Source organism: Neolamprologus multifasciatus, chromosome 12 (assembly GCF_963576455.1).
Source record: "Neolamprologus multifasciatus chromosome 12, fNeoMul1.2, whole genome shotgun sequence".
NCBI lineage: Eukaryota > Metazoa > Chordata > Actinopteri > Cichliformes > Cichlidae > Neolamprologus > Neolamprologus multifasciatus.
The window spans coordinates 20,217,753-20,235,546 of NC_140450.1; the positions used below are offsets into that span (position 1 = coordinate 20,217,753).

At 39.9% G+C, this 17,794-nt stretch overlaps 2 protein-coding genes across 2 annotated transcripts; one reads left to right on the forward strand and one right to left on the reverse strand.

Annotated features, from left to right (window-relative positions):
- Window positions 1-5,631: 5,631 nt before the first annotated feature.
- On the forward strand, window positions 5,632-13,673 carry LOC146506899 (uncharacterized). Its single transcript, XM_085181413.1, has one exon. The coding sequence runs from the start codon at window positions 12,228-12,230 to the stop codon at window positions 13,047-13,049; it is 822 nt and encodes a 273-aa protein (XP_085037539.1). The 5' UTR covers window positions 5,632-12,227; the 3' UTR covers window positions 13,050-13,673.
- A 102-nt stretch (window positions 13,674-13,775) lies between these two features.
- On the reverse strand, window positions 13,776-15,079 carry LOC146506900 (uncharacterized). Its single transcript, XM_085181417.1, has 3 exons — window positions 14,953-15,079; window positions 14,287-14,376; window positions 13,776-14,116 (listed from the first exon to the last, which is right to left on the reverse strand). The coding sequence occupies exons 1-3, from the start codon at window positions 15,077-15,079 to the stop codon at window positions 13,857-13,859; spliced, it is 477 nt and encodes a 158-aa protein (XP_085037543.1). The 3' UTR covers window positions 13,776-13,856.
- Between the last annotated feature and the right edge of the window lie 2,715 nt (window positions 15,080-17,794).

The following is a 17,794-nucleotide window of genomic DNA, read 5'->3' on the forward strand; positions in this document are numbered from 1 at the left end:
CAATAACTCATTCAACGTGCCAACAAGGCATCAAGGAAATAAAGACATCTCAGTATCAGCTCTCTTCATGTCGTCTACTGACAGCTAAATGAGCACAATTCTATGGTCTTCTTGGCTTTTGGCATCTATTCCTCAGCTGAAGGTTTATACTAGTGATGTGTCGGTCACGAACGAAATGGCTCTTAGAGCTGGATCTTTGACGTGAACGACACGAGCCGGCTCCTAATCGCGAGCCGTGGTTTTTTTTCTTCTTCTTCTCATCCTCTATCTCGCACTTTTTTTCCGCTTCACTCCGCATACGAGCCGTGTGCTTTGCGCTGGTCTGAGGGGGAGGGGCGGTAGTTACACTCACAGTAGCACAGGAACAGAGCAGGAGGGAGAGAGAGAGGAAGAGAGCCAGGGACAGCAACGTCACATTAGAAAGGTATAGTAATCATCCACAACTATTTTCAGTTGCGGATGATAAAGGATTCAGAAAGTTTATTCATGCAGGCCCAAATGACAGAGAATATGCATCTTTTTTTTTTGTTTTCATATTTTAATTTATATTTAATTGTGTTGTGGTTTGCAGTGTTTTGTGTTGTTTCACTTTAAATTTGTTTAAAAGGAAAAAGCTGAAAATTTAAATAGTTAAAAGTTGAAATGTGAATAGTTGGTTTTTGTATTATATGATTTATTTATTACATTTTCTGTAGAGTGAATAAATAAAAGTATATTTACGGTGGCCCCTAGAGACAAAGTACGTACGAACTCCGAAGCACGTACAAACTCCAAAACACGTAAAAACTCAGAAGCACATAAAAATTCAAAACACATACAAAACACAACAGAAGTGCTCCAGGATGTTAAGCGCAGTGTTGAGCTCTTGTTACCTAGTGGCTACACAAGCCAGCAAGTACCAATGACCGGATTTGGTTTGTGGTAGTAACAGGTAAATGAATGGGTTTTTTTTTAAATTATTTGAATATACATGAGTGCTTGTGTATAAATATACAAACAATACACATATGCTTTCAATTGTTTAATTTAAGTGATCTAGGTAGCCCTGTTTAGAAGTTCAGTTAAAGCTAGAAATGTGTTTTGGAGTTTGTTCGTTCTTTGGAGTTTGTACGTGCTTTGTCTCTAGGGGCCACCGCATATATTTATATATAAACATATACAAATAAAACCACTTTTTTTTTTACATTAGTAATTCCTTTTGTGCATAATTTTATATTATTGTTAATAATAAATTAATTATAATTAATAAAATTAATTAATAAAAGCAACAAAACAACCTGAAGAGCCGGTTCAGAGTCGGCTCAGAGTCGGCTCTTTTTAGTGATCCGAGCCGAAAGAGCCGGAAATCCCATCACTAGTTTATACATCATTATAATCAGGACAGCCAGGCTGGGAGACAGATCCAGTATTCTCAGCCAGTGATGAAAATCAAGCTTTTTTATTTCCATCATATTAAAGGAAATTACATGTTCATTTCCAATTGTCCTGACAGGAAATAGCAGAAAATCCCACATTTTGTTTAAACACAGGCTGAATGCTATGCAGGTTAATATCTGAGCTGATATCGTGCAACAAAACACCACAAAAATTGTTCCTATTTTCATACGTTAAGTCAAATCTTTCTGGGAAGTTGAGTATATTGGATGTGTAATGGTAGAAACAGACTTTTTAGACTTCTAGAGACTGACTGATGTTAGTTTAAATCAAATCTGAATTCGATGTGCTTATCTGTCTAGTTGTGGTCTGCACAGATGTCAGGTTTTTAAAAATAATTAAAGGGCAACAGTGTGATGTTTTGTATTTATTTATTTCCTTTGTTTTTCCTTAAAGAAATTTGTATTGAAATAAGAAGAAGAGCAAGGGCTTTTCTTTTGTCCTGATGAAATCCACTTTACTATACTTGACATTCTTTTTTATTTATACAGATATGCAGATATACTACATGTGTAACATTCATTTCATTGTTTAAATGTTTAATAATAAAGTACATGAATAACTTGAGCTTATTATATATTAAAGTATATTTCCTATTAACTAGGCAGGTCATTCTCTTTCTCTTGACAACGCTGTCTTTAAATAAAAATATATAATTCCCTATATTCCTATCTATTCCAAACAACAGTAGTAAGTAACAAAGATTCAAATTTGTCTTTCACTTTGACTCTTAATTTATTAACCATAAACAAGAGGTCAGAGGTCAAATGTGGCACGATACCTTAAATCTTTCTATGATACTTTCTGTATGTGGACCAGAGATGGGAAACACCGCATAGTCTGATTACTTTTTTCAAGTAACGAGTAAAGTAAGGGGTAATTAGATTACTGTTACTTTCCCATAAGCACGCTGCGGTACTGTGGTACCAATCCGCCGTGATTTCGTTTGCGTGAGTGTCTCATTACAATGACGTAAGCGAGTGCAGCATTCGTGGCAACTAGTGATGGGATTTCCGGCTCTTTTTACAGAACCGGCTCTTCAGGTTGTTTTGTTGCTTTAATTAATTTATTATTAACAATAATATAAAATTATGCACAAAAGGAATTACTAATGTAAAAAAAAAGAAGTGGTTTTCTTTATATATGTTTATATATAAATATATGCGGTGGCCCCAAAGCACGTATAAACTCCAAAACACATTTCTAGCATTAACTGAGCTTCCAAAACAGAGCTACCTAGATCTCTTAAATTACACAATTGAAAGCATATGTGTATTGTTTGTGTTTTTATACACAAGCACTCATATATATTCAAATATTTTTTAAAAAATGTTAATTTACCTGTTACTACCAAATCCAGTCGTTGGTACTTGCTGGCTTGTGTAGCCACTAGGTAACTAAAGCTCAACACTGCGCCTAGCATCCTGGAGCACTTCTGTTGTATTTTGTATGTGTTTTGAGTTTTTACGTGCTTTGGAGTTTTTACGTGTTTTGCAGTTTTTACGTGCTTTGTCTCTAGGGGCCACCGTAAATATACTTTTATTTATTCACTCCACATAAAATGTAATAAATAAATCATATAATATAAAAACCAACTATTCACATTTCAACTTTTAACTATTTAATTTTTTAGCTTTTTCCTTTTAAACAAATTTAAAGTGAAACAACACAAAACACTGCAAACCACAATACAATTAAATATACATTAAAATATGAAAACAAAAAGAAGATGCATATTCTCTGTCATTTGGGCCTGCATGAATAAACTTTCTGAATCCTTTATCATCTGCAACTGAAAATAGTTGTGGATGATTACTATACCTTTCTAATGTGATGTTGTTGTCCCTGGCTCTCTTTCTCTCTCTCTCCCTCCTGCTCTGTTCTTGTGCTACTGCCAGTGTAACTACCGCCCCTCCCCCCTCATCCCAGCGCAAAGCACAAGGCTCGCGTGCGGAGTGGCGGGAAAAAGTGCGGGAGAGAGAGAGAGAGAGAGAGAGCGAGAGGGTGAGAGAAAGAAAAGAAAGTTGTTCATATCAAAGCCATTTCCTTTGAGACCATACATCACTAGTGGCAACAGCTGTGTGCAGATCAAAATTGGATAATATAACGAGTGAGGGAGATCGTGCAGTGGAAGTACTGACCTTACTTTGAGTTTGATTCTGTAAAAAGTGACAAAAACATTAGCATCTGCTGTACACTGCGTGGGAAGAAAACTTCTTTTTACAGCAGAAAAACGCCTAAACTTCCAAGCAAGCACCGAGTACGCTGCCACGGAAATGCGAAATTCACAGAGAAACTCGCGGGTTCTTCCACTGACTGCTGTGGCACACCTGCACCAGGGCAAACCTCCGCCTGCCCCACTCCTGTTAAGCAGGGGAAAATAGAGCAACAGGACCACTGAGTGTTTGATTTTATTTATTTTCTGCTTTGTTTTACATGCATTTATTTGAAAGACTGAGTGTAAACACAAAAAACTATTTTTATTTTATGTGCTGGAATGTGCAGAAAATAGGTTTGAATGTTAAGCAAATTTCTTCCAGTCAGAGAATGTGGCATATAATGAAATTTTTGCTTGACGCATAAAGTTAAAAGATTAAAACTAATAAAACAAGTTTTAAAAAGAGACTTTTTCATTTGATCACATTTTATATGCTGGATTATGAAGAAAAAGTAGAATTGGGCTGAAAGATCTATTGCTTTATTACCTATTTAGGTTGTAAATCATGTTTTTTTTAAGTACCTAAGTAACTAATTACTTTTGAAAATAAGTAATCAGTAAAGTAACTGGATTACTTTGGGGAGGAAATAATCAGTAATTAGTTACTGATTACTTTTTTCAAGTAACTTGACCAACACTGATTGTGATTGCTTTGGCTGCAATCAGATTGCCATGGTCACCTGCAGTTTGCATGTTGGATGCCAACTACTCACCAAGCTGTGGAAAAAGTTTGGTTTGGTTTGTTTGGCTTTCATCTTTACTTTTGCGCTGTCCTGTGTCTCATTGTCTAATCAGCCCCTTGTGCATTTATAATCCCTACTTTCCCTCTGCTTTGCCTTACAAACAGCATGCACGCCTGACTTGGCTGCAGGATAAAATAAATAAGGTCATTATAAAATGAAAAGGAGCAGAGAGAAGAAAACATTTAAAGTCCCCCCATCAAACAAAGATTTATCAGTAAAACCTGGCTTTTGGCAGCGTTTGGGAGAACAATTCATCCCAAATTAAAGAATGTATTAAGAATCAGATTCTGTCACGGTCTGCCGGGGCAAGCCGTGTGGTGATTATTTAGGACCCGGAAGCGGCAGCTCTGGTGCAGGTGAGTATTTATTTACAAAAGTAAATACAACAGAAATGGCGCAGGTGCAGCTGTAACAGAAAACCTAAACTGTGCAAACTAACAAAACAAACCAGAACAAAGATGCAGGGAGGTCCGGGGAAAATATACACAGAGAGATGGATGGAGAAACGCAGGGAGACCGAGGGGAAACAACACAGACGAACCAGCAACGACTAAGACAGAAGACATGACTTAAAAACACTCAGAGAACACAGGGAGATTACACACAGGTGGGGGACACAGCTGGGAGTGATTAACGTGACGAGACTAGGGAGGCAAACTGAAAACACTCACATAAGACGCAGACCTTCACAATAAAACAGGAAACACACACACACGCAAAGACACAGACTAGGAAACGCGGACTTAACACAGGAATAGATGGGCAGAACAGAATACACTAAACAGAACGAACAACAGAACCAAAATCACTAATAGAAAACACAAAACGCTGGGTCAAAAGGACCCAGGATCATGACAGATTCTTATCCTGGTAAAAGGGAGAAAGGATGGACTATAGCAGAGGAGGTGAAAAAAGCTGAGATTTATGTAGAATGAGAACAACACTGGAGTTTTATATTAGGAGGTGTGAAAAAGTGATATAGGTTTGAAAGATGTGAAGAAAGGATAAAAAAGATTGAGAGAAGGGCAAAGAAGTCATCAGAGGGCAGTATGGCAGGAAGAGATATGGACAGAGAGCTTCCCTGTAGTCACTAGTGATGGGATTTCCGGCTCTTTTTAGAGAACCGGCTCTTTCGGTTCGGCTCATTAAAAAAGAGCCGGCTCCGAACCGGCTCTTCAGGTTGTTTTGTTGCTTTTATAATATAAATAATAATAATTATAATAATAATTTATTATTAACAATAATATAAAATTATGCACAAAAGGAATTACTAATGTACAAAAAAAAAGTGGTTTTATTTATATATGTTTATATATAAATATATGCGGTGGCCCCTAGAGACAAAACACGTACAAACTCCAAAAAGCACGTACAACCTCCAAAACACATTTCTAGCATGAACTGAACTTCCAAAACAGAGCTACCTAGATCACTTAAATTACACAATTGAAAGCATGAAAGCACATGTGTATTGTTTATGTATTTATACACAAGCATTCATATATAGTCAAGTAATTTTAAAAAAAATGTTCATTTACCCGTTATTACCACACACTAATGTGCTTCTGAGTTTTTACGTGTTTTGGAGTTTGTATGTGCTTTGGAAATTTGTACGTGTGTTTACGTGTTTTGGAGTTTTTATGTGTTTTGGGTTTTTACGTGTTTTGGAGTTTTTACGTGTTTTGGAGTTTTTACGTGTTTTAATGTGTTTTGGAGTTTGTACGTGATTTGAAGTTTGTATGTGCTTTGTCTCTAGGGGCCACCGTAAATATACTTTTATTTATTCACTCTACAGAAAATGTAATAAATAAATCATATAATACAAAAATCAACTATTCACATTTCAACTTTTAACTATTTAAATTTTCAGCTTTTTCCTTTTACAAATTTAAAGTGAAACAACACAAAACACTGCAAACCACAACACAATTAAATATAAATTATAATATGAAAACAAAAAGAAGATGCATATTCTCTGTCATATGGACCCGCATGAATAAACTTTCTGAATCCTTTATCATCTGCAACTGAAAATAGTTGTGGATGATTACTATACCTTTCTAATGTGACGTTGTTGTCCCTGGCTCTCTTTCTCTCCCGCTCTGTTCCTGTGCTACAGAGTAGGGATGGGTACCGGTATCCGGTGCCATCATGGCACCGGTTCTGACATAAACGGTAGTAACCAGACCGAAAAGCAGCGCGCATTTCGGTGCTTTATTTCGGTGCTTTTTTTTCCTGAGCTGTGATACACTTTCTTCTTCCTTACATTTCTATTGGCGGTTGGCAAACAACTGAAAGGTGCATTACCGCCACCAACTGGTATGGAATGATACACTTTAGATTCTAGCCAATCATTTTACGTTTCGAGGATAGTAGGCGGGTCCAGGTACGTACGTTCTTTTAGAGCAGAGATTAAAAATGCCCAAGGCAAAGCGGTCAAAAGTCTGGCTGTACTTCACAGCAAAAGATGCAAACTCAGCAGCCTGCAACAAGTGCTTTAAGCTGATACTGTCAAAGGAGGTCACACTTTAAATCCGATGAACCTAGCCCTGCCAGTGTAGCAGAAATGATGATGGCAGCAGCAGCCGTTCTTCTCTGCGTGAGTAGCTTAATGTTGTTCGTGTGTAATTTACGTTGAGTAAGCTAACCGCGTTATTAAATTAATGCATGTAACGTGAACTAGCAAACACCATCATAGCTACATGCGGCTGTCTTCTTGTTTGATGTCAGATACTCCCTTCACCCTGGCCAAAAAGGCTAAAATGACCGAAGAAAAAGTGGAAAACAGCTAAACATGAGAGGTTTTTGGACAAAGTTTGTGTTTTTTCCATTGTTTAAGCACTGCTTCCAGCCCAGAGTGATACCATATATGCCGTATACCTGCAGAAAAGACTAACATTGTTATTTTTTTACAAAAAAACAGCTGAACATGAGAGGTTTTTGGACCAATTTTGTGTTTTCCATTCTTTAAGCACCGGTTTGGGCACCGTTTAAGCACCGGCACCGTTTCAAAAGTACCGGTTTGGCACCGGTATCGGATAAAACCTAAACGATACCCATCCCTACTACAGAGTGTAACTACCGCCCCTCCCCCTCTTCCCAGCGTAAAGCACAAGGCTGGCATGCTGAGTGAAGCGGGAAAAAAGTGCAAGAGAGAGGGTGAGAGAAAGGAAAAAAACAACAACCCACAGCTCGCGTCGTTCACGTCAAAGATCCGGCTCTAACGGTGTGTTCACACTGAACGTGATAGACGCGAACAAAAACGCCCCAAACGCCCCTAATTTGACGCGTGCACATTCGCACCTCAACGCGTGTCCAAGAAAAATCCATTGCGCCTCAAAATATCATATTTTGACGCGTGTGAACCGGAAATGTGGGAGGAATGTGGGAGGAAGTTGTGCCAGACGGTATCTTTGCAAGATGGCAGCTGTCGAGCTAGCACTTGAAGAGAGAGTCTCCCTTCTCTATGTACTGTGGAGAGCAGAACAGCGGCGTGAAAGACGTCCTCGCTGTACCTGGGTCCATCAGGTCCTCCAGAGGCGTGAGCAGTTTGGTGAGTAGTGATGTGCGATACCACTGAATTTCTTTCCGATCCGATACAAAGTAATATTCAGGGTGGTATCGACGATACTGATCCGATACCGATACTTTGTACAAAAACTTATTTTATTTATTGTATCTCAAATTATAACGTCATAATGATTACAGGACATCAGATTACTTGTTCTTATCACTAAAAAATGCAGAGTTCATCATATAGAAATAAAAAACTGAAGTTGTGTGCTATTTGAACACCTTGCCTGCCTGCAGCACTAAAGGACTCTGTGAGAGACGTCACCTGTCCCTCTCCTCTACAGGTCGCCTCAACATAAGCTTGTCATATTCTGTGATATGATTTATTCTGAGGTGTTTGACAAGGTTAGTGATGTTGCCACAACCATACATGCCAACCCTCCCGATTTTTCCGGGTGAATCCCGAATTTCAGTGCCCCTCCCAAAAATCTCCCGGAGCCACCATTCTCCTGAATTTCTCCCAATTTTCCACCAGGACAACAAAATTGAAAAACCATATCACAGAATTCATAGCGCGGCCCAGCCAATTCCAGTTTCCAACAATGGCGGCAGCGACTTAGTTTTAATATTACTCTTATTTCTCTTTCTGGGTCACAAAATAAACTTTTAACATATTTTCAGGTGAGAATGTAGCTGTGTAAACTTCAAATATCTGAGCCGACCGACACATCGTCTTCAAACCCCAGTGGTCTTTCGCTACTCGGGTTAAACATGATATATAAGTCACTTTGATAACTTAAAAATGTTATTGTTTGGCTTTTTCAGTGTTTTATTTGTTCGTGAGTAAATCGGTTTGGCTGAGATTAAAGTTATTAGATTAGATTAAATTAAATTAAACTTTATTAATCCCTCGGGAGGGTTCCTCTGGGGTTTTCACACAGCTGAATAAACGTCAAACAGAAAATGATTAAACAAAGTGTGAGACGGTCGAGAGTTTACGTCAGCGCCTGGTTATACTTTAGATAGCAAGGAGCAGACAGTAGAGTTTCACTCCACCAAGCTCGTGACGTGCTACCCGGCTTTCTTTAGACCGCGAAGGCCGGGTCCTCAGGTGGAAGCAGCCTCTGAATTTGGACACCCCCGCTGTTTCCGGCCAGCCAATAATAACGGTGACATTTAACGTATTTTATCCGATAAATAAACCCTGTAAAATGTATTTATCCCCCCCACCAGCCCTTTTGAATGTTTCCCTAGTATGGCCACCTCACTCTTGGAGCACTTTTTTGTCACATGTATCACAAACCACGTCTCAGCTGTTTGTGGAGGTAAAATAAGTCTGCACATGAATCCGATTACGCTCAGCCATTGTTGTGAGTGCGCACGCCAGGGGGCTGCGAGACATTTATACAGCCGTATTTCGCACATGACTATGAAAGGCGGAAGAGGAAGTAGTTCCTTTGAATGTAGACAATCCGAATGTTATAGTTTCTTTCCACTGTGTTCCTGTTAATGATAAACTACAAATTTACACTAAATTACTAAAATATCGATATTTTAATGTGAGAATCGATTCTAGAACATAAATGATTGGTATCGGAGGAATCGATATTTCAGGATCGATCCGCACATCACTATTGGTGAGTTTCCCCATTTGCTCCAGGAGCTGCGCCTGGATGACGGCCGATTCCAGCGATATCACCGTCTTTCACTCGGCCAGTTTGAGGACCTGCTTTCCCGCGTCGGTCCCAGAATCGCCCGCCTAGACACCAACTACAGGCGCTCAATCCCACCTGCAGAGCGCCTGTCCATCTGCCTGAGGTTAGTAAAAGTATTTAATACAGTAGTCCTTTATTGATACCTGTGCTAATATATATATATATATGCTATATATATATATTAGGGGTGCAACGATACTCGTATCGATATTGAACCGTTCGATACAGTGCTTTCGGTTCGGTACGCATATGTATCGAACAATACAAAATTTTTAATTTATTTTATCAACTTTCCTTCGACGGTGGTGTCTGTGTTGAGCGCTCAGTGGATCTGCGCTCGACAGTGCAGCCTAGGCGGAGTAGTCGAACACAGATTCACTGAGCGCAGGGCAAGCTAGCGAGACAGAAGTTAAGCTCTCCTTGCAACATGGCAAATTGAACCTCCCCCACCCTCATTTAGATCTGGCGTTTGGAACTATTTTGGTTTTCATGTGACGTATGACCCTGAAGGTAAGCGCGTCATGGACTAAAGTAAAACAGTATGTTGGATGTGCCACGCAATGCTAAATTACATGGGTGGGAACTAGTGTGTTAGCACAGTTAGCTCGTTAACGTGTTGGCCGTTCAGCCCCAGGCACGGGGCAATCCGCGGTAGCTCGTTGACGGAGATTTGCCGTGTTATGGCATTAACGTCATTTCAACGAGATTTACGCTGACAGCACTAGTGGGAACACAACGAATATGACTGCACATTTACTCCGACATCATCCTAGTGCAAAGACAAGTGGAAGCAGACAAAAACAACAAGCACGCATGCTACAAACTTTAGCCGAGTCATTTAGACAGCCGTTAGCACATGATTCTCCTTATGGGGACCTGATATGTTTAATATGCTGCTGAGAATATAGCCCAGAAGAAGCGTATAGTATAGCTTTTATTTTGGAAAGAGCCAATTCTCTGTAATAAACTCTTTTCCAAAGATGAGTGATTCCTCAATCAGATACAGGGCTCGCAAAATCGCTAGCCCAGCTAGCGATCTTTCTAGTTGCGCTACCAAAATCTATCTCTGCCCTGCCCGTCGGCCTATCGTAGGAAGGAAAAATATATGTCAATGCTTTTGCATTCTTTTGGAAATGTAGCTGGGTAATTATGTCATTGACATCGGTGAGCCACTGTCAATATGTGACATATTGAAATCGCGTTTGAATTTGCGCTTGTTTTTTGCTTTCACTTTGCAATCGAGCGAACTGTGTATAGAGAGCGACAGCACTGATTGGTGAGTGATGATAATTTGCGCACCAATTCCTCTGACATCGTCTTATCAATCGTTAGCTTACTATGCAAACATGACAAGTGAAATCTCCTGCAGCTTAAACATGTGAGAGGTTGATCGCGCAGAGAATCGCTGAGCGTTATGTGAGTGCGTGTGTAAAAGCAGCAGGATATATATTTTAGTTCTGCTGAGCCAAATAAGACAGGTCAGGGTGAAGAAGTGCTAAATAACCAGGGCTAAATAACCAGGGCTGCACATAAGTGGTCCGCAGGTGCGCATTCGCTGTCAAAATAAAAAACGCACACAAGATAAGAAGTTGCAATGCGTGTTTGCGTACATAAGATTTTCAGGAGGAGGCCAGACATTTGTTTAGAACTCTTAAAGATGTCGAAGAAGCTCCTTTAAGCAATTACTGTGATGTTCCTCCACCTCCAAAGAAATGTCAGAAGGAGTCCGAACCACAAAAGAAGCTCGTATTCTCGGAAAAGTGGTTGCGGGAGGTGAGCTGGCTTCAAACAAATGATGAACGCACAGAGATGTGGAGCAGAATGTGCCGTGAAAATTTAATAAATGACAAATTAAAAAGGCATGAACATTTTTTTTTGTATCGAAAAAATATCGAACCGTGACACCAAAGTATCAAACCGAACCGTGAATTTTGTGTATCGTTGCACCCCTAATATATATATATATATATATATATATATATATATATATATATATATATATATGCTAAACCATCCATTTATACACTGCTAACATGGATGTGGTATGCTAAGAGTGAATGCTCTCGGTGTTTACTGATAGCAAACTGTGGTACGGAGATGACTGTTTATAATATTTCTAGTGATACTCAGAAGGTCTCATCAAGTCCCGATTTAATTCGATTTATGCTGTTATCAGTGTTTGCAATGATAGCATGGCTGTGGTGTCATATCAATGTATGCGCTCGGTGTTTGCTGATATCAAACTGTAGCATTAGGACCACTGTGAGTTAACCTTTGTAGTGATACTCACTCCTTTTTATTTAGACCTGGTTTAATTCTGGGATAGTTGAATATTTGTATATAATCACCGCAGACTGTTTTAGATTATATATAATATATATCATGTAATTATCCTTATAATTACAAAATGTTTTATGTAAGATTTATGTTTTGTAATTTGTAATTTTGGAATTTCAATAATGTATTTTGTAACTGCAGTACACATAATACTCATTTTAAACAATTTTGTCCAGGTTCCTTGCCACCGGGGACTCCTTCAGGACCATCGCGTTCAGTTTTCGAGTTGGTGTGTCCACGGTGAGCCAGATCATCCCCCAGGTAGCGATGGCCATCTGGGACTGTCTAGTGGACGATTTCATGGCTGTGCCTTCAACTGAAGACTGGCGGTCCATTGCAGAGGGATTCCAGGAGCGCTGGAACTTCCCTCTCTGCTGTGGAGCTCTGGATGGGAAGCACGTCCAGACGAAGGCACCCCCCAACTCAGGATCCATGTTCCACAACTACAAGGGAACTTTTTCCATTGTTCTCCTTGCGGTTGTGGATGCAGGGCATCACTTCCGCGTTATTGATGTTGGGGGGTACGGGAGGACCAGCGACGGTGGTATTCTGGCCAACTCCACCTTTGGTCAGGCTCTTCGGGCTGGGACTCTCCATCTGCCTCCTGACCAGCCTCTACCTGGTGGAGAACACCGTGGAGCCCAGCCCCATGTCTTTGTGGCTGATGAAGCGTTCCCGCTGCGGCGTGAGCTCATGAGGCCTTTCCCTGGACGCCTCCTCCCTTTAGAGAAGAGGATCTTTAACTATCACCTTTCCAGGGCCAGGATGATAGTGGAGGGTGCCTTCGGTATCCTCTCCTCACAGTGGAGGTTGTATCGGCGCGCCATGGAGCTCCGTCCTGAAATTGCGGAGAAGTGTGTGAAGGCAACTTGTGTTCTCCACAATTTTCTGCGCTGTGTGGACGAGAGAGGGGCACCTGCTGTGAGGGGTGTGGCACCTGCTCTGGTGGAGCCGTTGCAAGGCCTGGGTCGTATGGCAGTAAACAACTCCTCCAGAGAGGCTGGTGAGGGAGAAATTCATGGCCCACTTCTCAGCGGAGGGAGCTGTGTCTTGGCAACCAAAGGAGTAGCCTGTTTGAAGTCCGAGTGACTTCCCCACAACGGCTCTTTTAAGAGCCACCCACAAACCTCTAAAGAGTGTTCCTGTCTTTTTAAATTTTTCTTAATAAATGGAGCTCTACTCCAAAATAAACTAACCTCTTTTTACTCTCTTAAGTAACTTGTCTTCACTATGTTCCTATATACAGTGTGGTGCAAAAGTTTGGGCAACTTTATTAATAGTCATTATTTTCCTGTATGAATCGCTGTTACAATGCAAAATGTCACTTACATATATCATATAGGGGAGACACACATTGATATACACTAAATATTTATTTCATTTCTCTTTTGTTGTGTCTCCAATTTATGCACCTGCTTGGTTTAGTTTAAACAGTTATTGTACACTTTCTGTAAATCCAGTGAACTGCATTTCACTTCTCAAATATCACTGTGTGTGTCTCCTATATGATATATTTAACTGACAATTTTTATTGTGACAACCAATGATTTGTACAGGAAAATAATTACTTTTCACAATGTTGCCCAAACTTTTGCATCCCACTGTATTAGTATGTTTTGTCATTAGTATAATATGAAATAAATTCTACTTGTGTCAAGTCGGGTGCCAATATTTGCTGTGTAGTAGAACAGAGACATTTGTAATTATAAATGTTTATTTGAAAAAATATATAAATTCAGTAACAAAAACATTAAACATAAATATATGAAATTTAACTATTTACAGAGAGACAGGAATAAAAAGGACCCAGCTTGGAGTGGAAGAGCCTCAGGGAGAAGGAGGAGAAAAATAAGAACATTGTTTCTGCCCTGGAGAGCCTGCTGCCTCATCAGAAAACTACTGATCATTAGGGTCCAATGTTTCCAAATTTAACACAGCTGTGCTGTTTTCAAAAGCTAATTTATAAATTTGAAATTTCACGAATTCTCGTGTCTGAGGCGGCATGCTCTCCAGAACAGGAACAAGGCCGAGGAGGAAATGTTCTGTTGGAGACGGGCGTGGCCTCTTTAGGGACTCCAGGATGGCCCGCTCCACCACCGATGGACTGTCCTGGGACCCGTCCCTCGCCCGCCTTCGAGCTGTCCTCCTCTGTGGGCCTGTAAAACACAGCACAAAACAACACAAAGTAATGAGAAGGCTGCTACTAGATTTTCATTTTCAAAATTGAAAAAAACAGGATATAAGCAGATTGGTTGTAGATATTTAGTAAAGGTGATCACAAGGGAATTCAAGCAAGTAAAAAGCTATCAGTGCTTGATGTTCATACCTGTGGGTGCAGCAGCAGGAGCTGAGGGACCAGGGACTGGGGAGCCAGGAGAAGAGACAGGGGAGGACTCTGCTGCATGATTACTTGACTCTGTCAAGACAATATTAAATGTTAACAGGTTGAAGACAATAGTCATAGAGAATATTATATTATTATATACTTATATACTTATTATATACAGTGGTCTCTCATTTATTGCAGCACATGAACAGTAGTCACAGTTCTCACAAGTTGATTCTCAAAGTGCAAACCTTTGTCGATTTTAAAACGTAAAAGTATTATGCTGCGCTTTTTCTCCGTCTGCAGTGCCACTTTTGTGCGCCTTTTTTGCTCCCTGTGCAGGTGTCTATTTCCGAATGAGGGTCATAGTTATGAGTGTTTTTGTGCTGTTTTTTTCTATTGGACGTGATGGTTATCAAAACCAAACATGATAAGTTTGGCAAGCGCAGGAGACACGACACGGAGGAGATTTGTCATTTGGGCTGCAGAATGCAATGCGCATCGTTGAAAGCTGTACGGTGCAATAAAAAAAAAAATCTGTGAAAAGGCGAGGCAGTGACGGATGAACAGCGGGACCACTGTATACTGTTTATTAATAAACAAAATATATTCCTGTATGACAACACGCATAAATTAACTGCCTACATTAATTCATTGTAAACATACCTTCTGACTGACACTCCCCTGCTGCCTCTTCGGGCTGTCCCTGGTCCTCGGGGGAGAAGTTCTCCACGGTCCGCACCATATTGCCGCTTGTCTCCCGCGGGGTGAGGAAGGGGTCCAGAAACCCCATGACCGCAAAGAACTTCCATCTTCTCCCCGATCCTGCTGCAGACCCACTCCTCTTCTCCTTCTCTGTCTTCTTCTCCTTATAAGTGTCCTTGAGGCTCTTCCACTTTCTCCTGCAGATGTCCTCTGAATAAACGAATTATCTTGTTAGCGGAAAGGTATTTGTACATCAGTGGGAAAATAGCGGGACAGTAGGCGGGCTTGCTAGCTTTTGCGCGGCTTCATCGGGTCAGTCTGAAAATTAAAAAGAAGAAGGAATGAACTTACCAGGTTGCCCGATCTCCTCACTTATGTGTCTCCAAGCTAGGTCCTTATTCCTGTCTCGGTAGAAGTAGTAGCTAGCATCATATAGCTCTGGGTGATTAGCCACGGCACTGATGAGCTTTTCCTCCATACTGAATGAAGAATGAAGGGCTTTGGCTGGATCTGCCCCTTTGACCTAGGTCAGAGCCACGTTACCAGGCTCCTGATTGGTTGTCGCGGCGCGATTTGACGCTGGAGTTCAGATTTTTCCAACTCGAGCGGTAGACGCGAAGCGCGCGTATGCACAAAATGCAACACAAAAACTCACGCGCGTGTTTTTTTTCGCGAGTCAAACGCGCCAGACGCGCTACACTGACGCGCGTTTTCGCGACGCAAATTTGTTTCCGAATTTTCGCGGGACCCACAATCGCACGTCATCGCGCTTTTCCATTGACTTTACATGTAAACCTGACGCTCTATTCGCGTCCATCACGTTCGGTGTGAACACACCGTAAGAGCCATTTTGTTCCGACCCATCACTAGTAGTCACATCTGAGAGGGTGCAATAAACAGAACAGTGAAAAAGGTGAGAAAATAATAGGCTAAAAAAGAGAGCTTCCAAAAGATATGAGAGAGTCGGGATGCTGCTCAACCATGAGGGACAGGCAATCCTTCAATATCCAGTAGCTTCTCATGTGGACACTGGATTCAAACTGCTGAACCAGTGCAATAGTTTGGCTTTATCCCCAGAAAGAAGCAAGAGGAAGCTTTTTAGTTGGAAACGGTGACAATAAAAATGTGCACAGCTGAGTTTTCAGGGTTTATCATGGCTCAAAATGGGTCTTTGGGAGTTGACTACCCACAACTGCAAAATAAGTCTGTGTAAAAATTTAAAAATTAAAAACAAATCGTTCTTTTTTTTTCTTTTGCATGCAAGCAAGCAATTTATTTATATAGCACTTTCAGAACAACACAGCTGAACACAAACTTCTGTACACTTGGCATGCCAAAAATAATACCCATGAAAGATTTACCCAAAATAAATAAACAAATAATAATAAAATGAGCACAAATAGCGCAAAATAAAAAAGTATAAAATGATAATTAGAATTAAAAACAATAAAATCAGTGTCATACAGCGTCATATGCCATTAAATATTCAGTATAGTCATTTATAGTTACTGCCTCTACACTCTGTGTTTATGTGGTCATTTATATACAGGTTCATACAAAACCTAAACTGTTTTAGGTTTTCTAGCATCACTGCTGATGCTTTCAATCATTGTTTCCACACAAATTTTGCTTAAATGTATTTAAATTTTGGGAAAAATCCACAAATGAAAATGCATGTGCGCGTCACACTCCTGGTGTTAATGCACAAAACAAGCAGTTCCAGTACTTGCAGATGTTGACTTGTAATACACAACACCCCTAAGGGGTTAAGATATTTACTTGATAAACTGTCTCAGCCATGAACAGAGCCATTCTTTGGCAAATCCCACTTATGACAAAAAAATTCAGTAAACAGTTCAACTTTTTTAACTCTTTTCAACACAAATTTCAGCTTTTTCACTTCTTCTCAGCAGAATTTTCCATTTTTAAATCCTTTTCAGCACAAATTCCAGCTTCTTTAGCTATTTTCACTGCAAACTTCAGCTTCTTTACCTCTTTTCAGCAGAAACTCTGCTAATTCACATCTTTTCAGCAGAATTTTTAGTTTCTTAGCCTGTTTTCTGCACAACTTTCTGTTTCTTCATCTCTTTTCAGCAGAAAGTTCAAAAAGTTCACCTCTTTTCAGCAGAATTTTTTAGCTTTTTCACCTCTTATCAGCACAAATCTCAGGCTCTTCGGCTCTTTTCAACAGAATTTTCAGCATCTTCACCTCTTTTCAGGACAATTTTCAGTTGTTGAAACTAGTTTCACATAGTTTCAGCTGCTCATCTCAGTGAGATGAGCAGCTGCCTTGAGACCAGTTGGCGCTGGTTCGAATCCTACCTGTGGTGCTTGCTGCACGTCTTCCATCCTTGAACTCTCCCTGCTTTCTTAACACTCTTCAGTGTAGTCTTTCAAATAAAGCAGAGTTCAGATTCTAACAGTGTTTTCAGCGGAGTTCTCCTTCTGCTGTTTAGACTGAACATTGGTTCCACCCTGGAAACATTCTGTAAAACCTTTAAATGTGAGTTTTTAAAACCAACAATGTATACATACAATCTGATTTATTAAAAATAAAGTATCTTAACTTACTTATTGCAACTTAAAACCATGAAATTATCTTAAACTGCATAACTGCTGGTGACGGCAGCCACAGGTATTAATAAATTAATTACATAAAAAAATATTAAATAACAATTAATTTCATTGAAAATCTTTAAAAAAAAATTTATCATTTCCAATTTTAATTTATAATCACATTTAATGAATTCATTATCTGTTTCATTAAATAATTATTAGGGGTATTCAACTAAAATGTAAAGAG

Excerpts from the sequence above, each read along its gene's own strand:
- LOC146506899 (XM_085181413.1), top strand. The coding sequence starts at position 12,228 with ATGGCCATCTGGGACTGTCTAGTGGACGATTTCATGGCTGTGCCTTCA.
- LOC146506900 (XM_085181417.1), bottom strand. The coding sequence starts at position 15,079 with ATGGGGTTTCTGGACCCCTTCCTCACCCCGCGGGAGACAAGCGGCAAT. Across the intron at positions 14,377-14,952 it reads AGGGGAGTGTCAGTCAGAAG|AGTCAAGTAATCATGCAGCA; the intron begins GTATGTTTACAA and ends TTGTCTTGACAG. Across the intron at positions 14,117-14,286 it reads TCCTGCTGCTGCACCCACAG|GCCCACAGAGGAGGACAGCT; the intron begins GTATGAACATCA and ends TGTGTTTTACAG.